This window comes from Camelus dromedarius, chromosome X (assembly GCF_036321535.1).
Source record: "Camelus dromedarius isolate mCamDro1 chromosome X, mCamDro1.pat, whole genome shotgun sequence".
NCBI lineage: Eukaryota > Metazoa > Chordata > Mammalia > Artiodactyla > Camelidae > Camelus > Camelus dromedarius.
Window position 1 is genome coordinate 22,541,606 of NC_087472.1, and position 13,177 is coordinate 22,554,782.

Below are 13,177 nucleotides of genomic sequence, written 5' to 3' on the forward strand. Positions count from 1 at the left end.
TTCTAATGTTTCAGTACAAAAATTGATTCAAGGCTGAAGGCTAAATCAGTAGCAAAGATTCAAAAATCCAGGGGACTTTATGTGATAGAGACCATACCTTCATGAGGCAGACAGAAAGAATAAGGAGAGAGGCCTATAGCAATGTGCTCCCAAGTATACCTCTGCAGGTAACTCACTAGGAATGAGAGCTGCAGATAGCTATGCCTATGTGTAGAAAGATAAGCAGTCTATACAGGGCATATCTTACCTTATCATGCATAGTCCAACCAACATATTTTAAATAACTGTCATTAAGAAAGGCATCACTATACATTTTCATCCAAATGCCAATTTCTTCAATGCAAATAGCTCGGATTTCAGCTATTGCATCGCTGCATATAGGAAGGAAAATTATGCATATTAGTGCAAGTACACCAGAGGACTTGTGGTTTATTTAAGTGATGCCAAACACTTCATACCTACTATGAATATACCACTATCTTAAGTATTACTATGGATTTAACAGTAGAACTGAAGCATGGCCCCTGAATGCCAAGAGCTTAGAGTCAGTTGTCAAAGCATAATTATCACTATATAAATATTAAAAGTTAAATTAAACTACAAACAAAATCCGATGGCCACCTTTTATGCCATACCATACCCCAGCCTTTGCTCACACCTGCTGGGCATGGTGTGCTCAGAAGACAGCGGGAACACTAGTCTAGTTAGAGCATAATTTTCCAGGTGAGAATTAGTTACACATAATATTGAGGCCAAGCTCAATCTGGATCTGAATGTCAGACTAAATTATTTTGAATTCATCCTCTAGGTACTGGTGAATCATTCAAGGCTTCTGAGCAGAGGAATAATACAACAGAAGAACACTGTAAGACAACTGCGAAAATCTCTAGGCATGAGAATGATGAGGGAACAGACTAAGGTAATGGTGACAATAGAAATAAAAAAGTAGAATGGACAAAGGGATATTACAAAGTAAGTATTAACTGGATTCAGTAACTGCCAAGTTGAGGAAATGACAGAGAAGTTGAATAAAAATGCCACCAACATTTAAAGAACAGCTTACAGCAGAAATGGTGGTAAGATTACCTATTTCTTTCCTCTGCTCATTCAAAATAAAGGAAACATCTCACTTAAACCTATCCAGATTTCCCCATTGATATTCAATGGAAGAGAAGAGCTAAGAATCAGAATACAGAGCCTCTTGTTAACACAGTACATCCAAAAGCATTTAAGTATTCTGTACCCTGACTCCTAATAATAGCAGTAGCTTCCATCTGCTGGGCATCTATAAGTCAAGTACAACATTATGCCATTTTTCAGAAAGGAAACAAAGTTGAGAGCAGTTAAGTAACTTGCCTCGAGTGTCTCAATCTGTGGAAGAGAACACTGATCTTACTCTAACACTGTTTCCACTAAATTTATACTGCTAAACCAGTACATATCCAAACTTGAAGAGAGTAAGAATTACACAGAAAAAACTGTCCTGACTTACCGGTATCTATGTACAAACACTCCCTTAAATATTGCATTCATCATATTTTCTATTTCATCTTGATTTTCTTGAAGCTAAAAAGAACACATCATTTATTTTTAATTGTAATGGAAGACAACCAAAAGAACATCTAAAAATCATTACAAGCAAAAACGCAGGTTTCTCCAGTGTTGTGGTGGTTACATCTAACTTTTAATTCCACTAGACAAAAGTATCCTCATGGAAAAATTAATAGCTGTTGTATATCAGGTAGCTGAAGTCCCTTGATACCTGGAATATATGTAGTTGACTTTTAATGTTTACCTGGTAATTAATATTCTCATATGCTCTCATATTTTCACTGTATAAATATACGTAAAGAAACCTGTTAAGTACTTTATTGCCATACGTATCTATTATACAACATATATGTTCATGTCAAAAAAGTAACAATTTCATTATCTTGGTCATTATCATCTGAAAAATAAGTCATGTTAACTAGTGCCTGCTCCAAGAAAAGGAATTTGAGTAAAATAACTTGGTAAGAAATCTGTTTCCCTGCTAAATATTTTTGAGGGAAACAAGACTCACTTCAAGTAATCAAGTAAACATTTCAAATCTAAGTTGACATCTACTCCCATATATTTTCAATTCAGAGCTTGAGAGTTAAGAGTAACTGTTTCAGAACTTAAAAGTTACAAGAAAAATCTTTCACAATCTAAGTATCAATTAGCTTTTAGATTATATTCAGTGTTTCTGTATAATTTTTTTTTCCTTTTCATGAATATAATCTTGCATTTCCAATAATTCTAACAAAGGCACATACTTGTATTCATTAGCACAGTCAGGTCAAAGGCATAGGTGGCCTTCCAATGTGTATAAAACCTCAACCCTAACCTAGAAGTTGTCATATATTATATCTGTACAATAATTTTAATCTCAAAACCCTCTTACCTATATCCACTCGTTAAATGTTCACAATCTTAAATTTATGTCCAAGAATTAGGCCATAATTCCAAGGGCTAAGACATGCATTATGTTCAGCTAATAAATCATCTGATGAAATCTATTAACTGAATTAAGGGGCAAAAAGGTCAATTCTTCATTTCCAACTAAAGGTGACCCTTGAACAACATGGGGGCTAGGGGTGCCAACCTTCTGCAAAGTTGAAAATCCAAATATAACTTATAGTCAGCCCTCCATATACACAGTTCCTCTGTATCCATGGTTCCTCAACCAAAGATTCAATCAACCATGGATCATGCAAGTACTGTAGTATTTACTACTGAAAAAAATCCATGTGTAAGTGGATCTTCACAGTTCAAACCTGTGTTGTTCAAGGGTCAGCTATATACGAAAAAGATGAGGAATTTAGGCATGGAGAAAATATGGTTAAGATTTTTTTGGCTTTTCTTGAGCAGAGGCATTTTTAAAAGCTATTGGATATCTCAGAAATAATCAATTTAAAGTTACCACAACCCCTCCCAAAAAATGTCAAAATCAAGTAAGTAACTCATGGAATAACACAGCAGATATTTTAACTCAACTGCATTACTAATATTTTTAAAACAGAATTTGCTTATTAGAAATAAAAATAAACAACCCCAACATCAGATAGCAAAATACTGTATCACAAATGAAGGAAGAATTTAAAGCAAAAACACATTTAATTATTTAATTATTATTATTATTTAGCATAAAACTCAAAAAATATTTTCCTTATTCAAAGTTGAATTGGGTGGTCAGTCATTAATGTTAACCAAGTGCCTATTCTAACAAAAAACAAAACAGAAACAAAAATACAGATTATGACACCATAAACAGCTTATGAAATATTTTTCAAAGTGATTTTACATAAGTGAAACCTCATTTCATGCTGACAATAAGCCAAGGGAGAAAGTTAGGAGAGATATTTTCACAGTAGAGATGAGTAACACTAAAGCATAAAACAACTTTTCAGACTGGTCCAGGACTCCATACTTTAAGCCTTGAACTTTTAATCCTAGTTAACACAGAAAGAAAATATACACAAAAGGTATTGTTGGCATGGATAGTAAACAAAAATAAGATAGACATATAAACAACTTGAAACATGTTATTTAATTGTAAATGTTTCAAAAAATTTTATCTGATGAACTAACAAAGTTATGTCATAATTAATGGTGACCAAGTAGCTCACAGATTAATTGCTCAAATACTCAGTGCAGAAGTTTACCTCTTTCCGCTTTTGTAGGAGGAGTTCTAACCTCTCATTGGCTCGTTTTCCAATCATTTTATTCCGTTCTGCCTCATACTGTCTTTGTGTATTATCCATATTAATGCTAAGATTTAGTGCCACATTCACCAAAGCTGTCATCAACTTCATAGCTATTTTTAAATGGAAAATGTTGAAATTAGTCTCACAGATGCAAAAATTTATAATTTAAGATCAAATTAAGAGAAATTAAAAACAAGATGGCCTGTTCTGATTCTAACGGAAAAGAAAAATACGGCTGCTACAAATGACAACAACATGTCTGAACACTTACTATATGTCAGTCAGTTACATATGTTAAGTACTTTTCACAGATTACCTCCTAATCCTTACAACAGCCTCAAAATTAGTGTTATCCTCATTTCATTCATGAAGAACCTGAAGCTCAGGGAGATTAAGAAATTTGCCTCAAATTACACAGTTCATATACGTAGTTAAACTAAGACTTAAAACAAAGTAATTTGACTCTAGACTATTCTCAAATCCCACTAGTCTACAATGTCCCCTACAATGATCTTTTTCAGAGATTATGATTCATCTTCTAAATAAATTCTGATTCATACAGCAGTCACTTAGCTATCCAATAACCAAAGGGAGAGGGAACTTAAATGCTTTTTATCAAACTACAGTATGTAGAAATGTTGGAGAGTTTTATCAGTATTTGATTTCCTTTACTTTTATTCTATTACGTATCATCATAAAGACAATGGTGAGATTATGAACGACAGATCTAGATAAAAAGTCAAAAGTACAAAGAATAAAATATCACTCAATAAAGTGCTTTTTATCAGAGTTCCTCCAGATCTGCACCTTCTGTTATTGAACTCTTGCTCCTGAAACAAGATTTATTGCCTGTGCCTTAGAACTTATTAATTGAAAAATCTGACCATTTGATGCTTTCTTTAGCTTTGTCCAGACTACTTCTTAGACCTGGTTCACTACATAATAAAGTAACACAAAACTAAACCTTAATTTGTGGCTATTGGCTCTCTTTAAAAGAGATTCCCAATCTTCTGCTCTGAGCTATTCCACAAACCTTAAGCCAACCAGTTTGTCATCCTGATCTAAAATTATTCACCTTAGGCCATCATACTTGTTTTAATTTACTTTAACCATTCAAGTTCTTAACATTAAAACTACCTAAGTTCATAGAGTAAGATCACATTCATATTTTGTGACCTCAAATCTAAAATCAAAATCTACAGACTATTTGCATTTTATTATTTTTAAATGGAGGGCTTAGCAGAAGTACATCTTTAATAACAGCTTTAATTCTTTTGGGAAAATAAAGGAAAAAATATCCCCACACTTAAAAAATTGAAAACTTTTATAGAAATCAAAATATTCTATTATTAAAGCTTAGAATACTATTAGTACAATTAATGCCTAGATGATTTATTCAAACTCAAAAAGCACATATTCAAATAGCAGCATATCAACAATTTTACCTTCAGCACAAAAGAGAAACCAGATTTTATCAGTATCAACACCAAAAACCACTGTTCTAAAATTAATCATGTGAGTCTTAAAACTGTAAATCATTTCATTAAAATTTAAACATCAAATAATTTGCCTCAGCCTAAAGTTACTCAGAAACATTAAAAAAAAATATCAACTTTTTGTGTGTGGTTAAATAAGCATCATCCTGTAGGGACCATCATACCAGTAGGGACCATGTATAACAGAGACCGTGCATAAAGGTCATTTAGAACTGCATATCCAAAATAACAGTCTGCTTAAATTTGCTGTCAATATCCTCCTTGATAAAACATATTTCAAGAACCCAAAACATTCCTATCTACCTCTTCTCTTTCTGTGGCACAGTCATCAAGTAGGTTTAACATAAGAAAATTAAGTACAGTATGCCTGAAAAGAACCAAAACTAAAGATACCACCCCATTCCCAGTAATTTATGGGGGTTGGAGAAGAGAGGAGAGTGCCCTCTTAGGGGTTACTTTATAAATAAAATTAATTTATGTCACCATTATTTCTTTTTATGAAAATCATTTTCATCTCTAACCAAAATGCACAGAAAATATATCCTAAATACTGACCTGCCAGGGTGCTTGTATGTCGAAATGCTCTGACTTGTGAGTCAGACAATCCTGTAAGAAGTGAAATGACCGTATCCATCATGTACTCATCATATATGATACTATATTGACACTGCCGTACTAATACACCAATGAATTCACAGAAACTGGATTTGAACTTCTTCCACTGAGGACCAGCCATGGTAAGCGGATAGTCTCCACTATCCTAAAATAGAAATTTTAAACAGTAATTTCATTTAAAAATGCAGGACTTAATAAAATTTTACTTGTTTTTGAAATACCTTAGGCAGAAGTTGAAAAGACTCCTTTATCTCATCTTTCTTCTACAATAAATCCTCAAAGTAGGTAAGAGAATAATATGTAAAAGTAGAGGTACCTTTGAGCACCTCTGCTCTTTTATTTAAGATCAAAATGGATATAATGAATTCACTCTAACCAATGAAAATACATACCAATTACTCAGAAGTTAAAAATAAGAAGCCTTTCCCATCAAAGCAAAACATTATTCTGATAAGCAGATACAAACTTACTAAATTTCTTTAAAATAAAAGCAAACCAAAATCAAACCGAAGTTGTATTTTTTAATGAATTCAAAATGATGAAATGATATTCTCAGCCAGCCTAAGGGATTGATCTATGACTTATAAATAATTGAAGGACTACAATGTATGTTTTCATTAGCTTCAAGACATTAAACAGTCAGTAGACATAAACAATGGGATAATTTTTTAAAAAATGAAAATGTAGCCAGTATGGCCTGGAAAGACTAGTACTCAAGTGTTCCTATATATAAAGATGGGGTATTCACCAGTGAGGATACACTGAAATTCTCCATAAATTATTAAAAACAAGTCTTAAAAATAAAAGCAGAGATCAACATCACACAGAACCTCTAAAAGTATGAGTTTCTGACAAGAATGTCCTAGAAATTTAAGGTCATTTTATCAGTATGGTTTAGTAAATTCTTTAACAATTAAATTTTATTAGAGCAATTTTTAAAAGAATTTTAAGTCATGTCATACATAAGTTGAACTATGTCTCATCTGAGAATAAGGTCCTAATACTCCACAGAAAGAAAACGTGGAAGAAAACCTGACTAGCTCATTTAGTGACTATACTGAAAGGTATCATCTTAATTGTTGTTAGCAACTTGATTTGCTGCAATTTTCAAATCTTATTTCAGGACTCTTATCTAAAATAGCTGTTTCCTTTTAGTAAGAAAGTTCTCACTAAAACATTTAATATCAGAAGGTTAAAATAATACCACTTCTCATAATTACCTCTCAACTACTTAGAGACTGATTAATAGCACTTAGTGATCATCAAAGCCATTTTAACAACTCTTGTCTATCTTTTAGAATGATAGTTCCTTCATCCAAGTAAGCAGAAAAAAATGATCAAACAAACTCCAATGAGACAAGGCTTTCTACCCTACTGGTGCTGGAATACAGCTGTGAACAAAACAAGCAAAAATTCCTGTTCTGAAGGAGCTTGTATTATAGTAAATCTAAATATGTCTTTATTGGTAATAATACTTCAAAGACACCACTTCAAAGTGATAAAGGATCAACTCAAGTCTAAGCTACTATTTATTATGTATTTGTATTTTTCCTATTACTCATATTTGAAACATAAAGATTTTCAACAGTAAAATATATAAAATAAATATATATACACATTCCTTTGCCTAAGCTTCTACCTGTTCCCCAAATATTTACTGAATCTTTTACAACATCCTAAGGTATGTTCATAGACTCTTAATTTTATTCTTCCTTGAAATTATAATTTTTGACAAATAATAATAGCTACCATTTACTATGTACCAGGCACTGTAAAATGCTAAGGAATTTTTCAAACATTACTGAATTCAATCTTCGTAACAGCCTTGTAAGTATTTCTAGCTCCATTTTACAGATGATAAAACTGATGTAAGATGACAACTTACCCAAGATCACATAGCCATCATTTGGTTGAATTTCTAATGCCAAAGCTCTTATCCACAACACTAATATTCAGAATTTAATACTTTGAAGACTAAATCAAGATCAACAGGCATAAAATTATCACAACACTTAGGGTAATAACTTACCTCATCAAACTCTTCAGTCATTTTTCGAATTATTTCAGAGTTCTGCATATGTCTAAACATTTCTGCTGTGACAACACCTGAAATATGCAAGTATAAGATGTTAATACATGGTAAAATGAAAAAATGGAGAACTTGCAAGTCAGTCTCAAACACTAAAATGTCTACAATCACACAATAAGGGGTACTTCTTTATCACATGATCTTTACCATGATACTCTAACTCTATATAAATAAAGTACAAATGCCATTCTCATACACAAGAAAACAGCCCCACACTTCTGACATATCTTTTTGCCTAGCACAATCAGCCTTAGCCATTTCTATCTGGCTTACTTTACTTATGCTTAGAATATGTACACTGGCTTAGACCCTTTAATATAAGGCATATGTCATCAAGCACGAGGCAGCATCCAGGGTAACATTTAAAACCTTGAGAATGAACCTGAAGATACTAAGGGAAAGAGTAACAAGGTAGAGTTCACTTCAGCCAGGTTTCCTTATTTAGCACAATTATATGTAAGGTAACTATATCCCATCATCCCCTAAAAGGATTTCAAATAATTGTAAGTAGTAAGTTGTAGTTCCTGCCCATCCAGAAACCTGTAATCTAGTTGGAAGTTTAAACAAAGAATAATGAGGGTGAGGGGGAGAAGGGAAAAATAAAGTATTGAAGGTAGTACATAATGTCCTAATGAATGGAAAAGCCAAGAAAGGCTATAACTCAGACCAAAAAAAGAAAAAAGATTTATGTAAGATCTGCATTCCTTCACAGAGAAGGAATCTGATAAGGACATTCAGAGTTTTAAAGGAGGATGGGAGAGAATGATGCACATTACAAGAATCAGTAAAAGTTAGCCAGGTCAAATATCAGGAAGGGGATTTCTAGGAGAAAGTTATATGAGTAAGAGACAATTCAGGAAGAAGATGCACACTTATGGGGTGTCAGATTTTAAAAAAAAATGTAAAAACTGAATTTTCTAAACCACATTTCTAATGCTAGATTGTTTATTCCTTGCCAGTTTTATCACTGAGTATCATAAATACAGTAACACCTAAAAGAAGAATGTCTTGGTACAGGAATACGAGATTTATTATAAAAATTAGAAATAATTAATAGATACATTTCAATTGACCAAGTTATATTTTGTATATGCATGCACATGTGTGTATGTCTGTGTGTGTAAATTTAACAATAGAACATCATAGTCTCTCCCTCCAACTCCAAATTTGAAAAAAAGAACCGAGCTCCTTCTCTGTGAGCGTGCAATTTAAGACTTTCTAGTAGTGTAACAAAGCCAGCAAGAGTAGAACAGGAACTAACATCCATTGAGCCTCCTATGCACCAGCCACTTCAGCCCTGGTAACAAGCCTATTTAGCAGGTACTATAATCCTGGCTTTATAGATGAGGAAATTTATGCTAGGGCAAAGAGATGTTAAATAATTTGAGATTATTTGTCTACATCATGCTGCCCAGCCCCAGGTGAGATCAACTTCTACTGGTACTGTTGAAGAGCCCTTACTTACCACAACATTTAAGGACCAAATGATTGTTTAAAATATTAGCAAATTTGGAAGAAAGCACCATTTCCCTGGCTAAAGAAGCACATCCTCAAAAACCTTTCAAAGGAGTTTTAATTTTTATCTAGAGCCATGGATGTATCTTCAGAACCTTCCTATACTTTCTACCCAGACACTATAAACTTGGCAATGCTAGAGAAGGACAACTAACTCAACCCCTGAAATAATCTCTATGAAATAAGCATTTATATATAAATAAATCTCAAAGCAAACTTACTGCATACCATTTTGATAAACTCCTAAAGCCCCTCCTCTCATCTCATAAACCTAACAGCCATAAATCCAAATATAAACAGAAAACAAAGTAGCTGTCACAAACTCCATGCCTCATTCCTGAGGCAGGCGTGAAGGAGCCATCAGAACATCAGGTCAGATTCTATTGCCTTAAAAGTGTGGGGGACAATGAAGTGAGACTGCTAAAAACTGGTAAACCGCAAAGTGACAGCACACCAGGAAAGAAGGAAACAATACTCGCCACAGAATCACCCACCAGGGTGTTCTGGAGCCATTCAGTGTAGGGTCAAACACCTCTACACACATCTCAACAGCTGCAGAAGGCATAACTACAGTAAAATAACTGACATTCATAATAACAATGCTAAATCCACAGGAAAATGTTAAAGTACACTGTATCTATTTAAACATATTTCTAACTCATTTATAAAAGAATTCTATCAAAATAATTGAGTGTGTTTTCTAAGTACTTAATGACCTTAACTTTTGATTACCTGGTAAATTCCTCTGTATGTAGCTTCTCTGATTCTAAAATAAATATTATAGCAGTGTTGAAATCTATTTAAGTATTCAACACCTTCAATTTAAAAAAAAAAATCTTCACAATCTGGTTTGTGACAAGGTATATCCAAAATGTTGACAGCTCCCGACTTATAAACACAATGATGCCAGAAAAGGAAATATATCTGATAAAGGGAAAATGCTCTTATTATGGCTTTGTTTTAAAACTGCAATTCAGAAGCCCAATTAGGAAACTAAAACTGATCAAGCTACAGTAAAACAGGGAAGGCTAAAGATAAAAATTAGAATTTCAACTCATCAAATTATTTCTGGCACCTATTCAGCTGTTCTGCAATCAACCTTCCATTTTCAAGGAATCTAAAGAGAAAGGGCATTGCCCTTGATTACATCACACAACAAAACAGGTACCTGTACCCTTCTACTCCAGAAAGATGGACTGGACATAGACAAAATAAAAATAACATTAACTAAAGAATTACTCTGGTTCATTACACTGTCATTATCACAACACTTCCTCTGAGCAGATTCAGTAGAATTTTGTAATACTGATTTACAGCTACCTTTAGCAAAAACTGTCAAGTAAACTAGGCAATTCTCAAGACATTTTAAAAACTTTCTCAAAACTGACCACATTAAAGGCATCATGAAGACCACAGACTCAAGAAGTTAATAAATTTGCCTACCAGGCTTCACACATGTAACATTTAACATGGAGGCTACACTGGAAGTTGTGATCAACCTCAAATAAAATTCATCAGTTCTTATAATGTTACTTGTTTTCCAATTCCAATGACAGGGTTTTTGAAGAAATTTTATAGAATTAAAGGAGTAGACATTAGTAAATTTCTTCTTGCAATCTTTTTTCAGATTTGCTTAAATCAGTCATTTTTTAACATCTTAGTTTTTTAGATCTATTTTTAGCAACCTTTCCTCTTCCTGACTTCTAATGCCTATGTCTTTGGTGCCATTTTCATTAAAATATGTAATACCCCTGGAAAACTCTGTAACATTTATTTGCTCATGTTATCTTCTAGAATTTCAAGGATAGGACAAGTACTGGGGAGATACAGAATAGATCAGAACCTGCCCATGATCTTGACTGACTTATCTACTAATCCAGATCAGGATATATGACTCTCCAATTTACACAATTTTGTCCCCCTGCCAAATGTGTATGCTAAACTTTTGTTCCGGGGAAGACATTTCTATATTTTATATTTTCTCTACTTTTACTTAAAAACCTTTCTAAATAAAGTACAAACATTTTAAATAAGACCCCACTCCCTACTCCAGAGTTTTTTTCCTTTTAGAAAAAAAAAAAAAAAACCTGGAGATTTCACCAATCCTTACTTAACTTACTTACTTACTTACTGTTATTCATGGCACTTTTTAATTCCCTACACTTTACATTTCCCTGCCACTTGAACCTGTATCTCTTCATTATCTTCTTCCTCCCTTCTTAATCCATTTCTTTGTTCCTAAAACCAGATGCTGAAAGTGGGAGATATATCTAATAAAAGTAACATAACAATTATAAATTGCCAAGTTTTTAGTTAACTTTCACATATAAAAACAACTATTTCAAGAGACTTTCTCTCTTACGTTGTTCTTTGCTCTTTTTTTCCCTTAAATACATTTTCTTTGGTTATAATGCAAACAATTCAGTATCTTGGCATTATTTTCCATGTAAATGGCTAATGTATCTTTAGGTGAAATAAGAAGAGATCATTTGAGAACATTCTGCTTCCAAAATAACTATATCTTACCTTTACAGCCTGAACACTGAATAAAAAAGTTGATGAGGTCAAGAAGTGCTATATCTCGGTCATGCTTGTATGACTCTATCCAATCATCTACCACCGACTACAGTAGAGAAGAGGAGGAAAAAACCATTAGCTTTTTCTTATGTTCCAAGAATTAATTAAGTCAGATTAAAGTCATTAAGATTCAGTATTAAGTGGTATCACATTACTTCAATAAATACATATTTATATACTGAAGTTTAAAGTTAAAATATAACAATAAAATAGAATCAAATTCAGTAAATTAATCACCTGATAGAACATAATGATGATCCATCTTCTTCTACATTTTTTGCATTAAAAGGAATCTGACAACTATGGGATCCAACTCTATAAACTGAAATTATTTATTATTTCTTAGTGACACCATAGATGTCTTAGGAAACACTAAAATATTTTTGACTAAATAATGTACTAAATATTTTTAGCAAAATATTGTACTAAATAATATTTAAAATATTAACACTGCAATGGAATGAAACTTTTTTTTAATTTTAAAAAGTGAATGCCTGAGGAAATGCAGAATAAAATAACACCTTTTTCCAATAGTGAGCACTAATTAATAGTCCCATATTAATAAGAAAGGCAAATTGAAGGCTAAATAGACATCAGAAGAAAGTAAGACAGTTCATGGATCTGGAGACTTGATATTGTTAGATGACAATACCCTCCCAAACTGATCTATAGACTCAGTGCAATCCCTGTCAAACTCCCAGGTAGCTTCTTAGCAGAAATTGGAAAGCTGATTCTGAAGTTCTTATAGTAATGCAAGAGATCCAGAAGAGTCAAAATAATCTTGAAAAAAGAACATAATCGGAAGACTCAACACTTCATGAATTATAAACTTACTACAAAGCAACAGTAATCAAGACAGTACAGTACTGACATAAGGGCAGATATGCAGATTAATGAATAAAATTCAGAGTCCAGAAATAAATCCTTAGATTGATGGTCATTTGATTTTTGACAAGGATGCCAACACAATTCAATAAAGAAAGACTAGTCTTCTCAACAAATGGTTCTGGAACAACTAGATATCTGTATGTAAAAGAATGAGGTTGGACCCTATCTCACACTGTACACGATACTTAACTGAAAGTGGATCAAAGACCTAAATGTAAGAACTAAAACAATAAAACACAGAAGTAAATTTGCATAACCGCACATTAGGC

General features: G+C 32.9%; 1 protein-coding gene across 4 annotated transcripts in view; it reads right to left on the bottom strand.

Moving 5' to 3' along the window:
- STAG2 (STAG2 cohesin complex component) overlaps positions 1 to 13,177 on the bottom strand; it is a 107,521-nt gene that overhangs the window by 42,502 nt on the left and 51,842 nt on the right. For all 4 annotated transcript variants that reach the window (XM_031445209.2, XM_031445211.2, XM_010991639.3 and 1 more), the window contains exons 5-10: positions 11,970 to 12,066; positions 7,869 to 7,945; positions 5,780 to 5,984; positions 3,687 to 3,838; positions 1,493 to 1,566; positions 248 to 371 (exon numbers count right to left, since the gene is read on the bottom strand). In XM_031445209.2, coding sequence (XP_031301069.1) covers positions 248 to 371; positions 1,493 to 1,566; positions 3,687 to 3,838; positions 5,780 to 5,984; positions 7,869 to 7,945; positions 11,970 to 12,066 — 729 coding nt within the window. The remainder of the gene's footprint in view (positions 1 to 247; positions 372 to 1,492; positions 1,567 to 3,686; positions 3,839 to 5,779; positions 5,985 to 7,868; positions 7,946 to 11,969; positions 12,067 to 13,177) is intronic.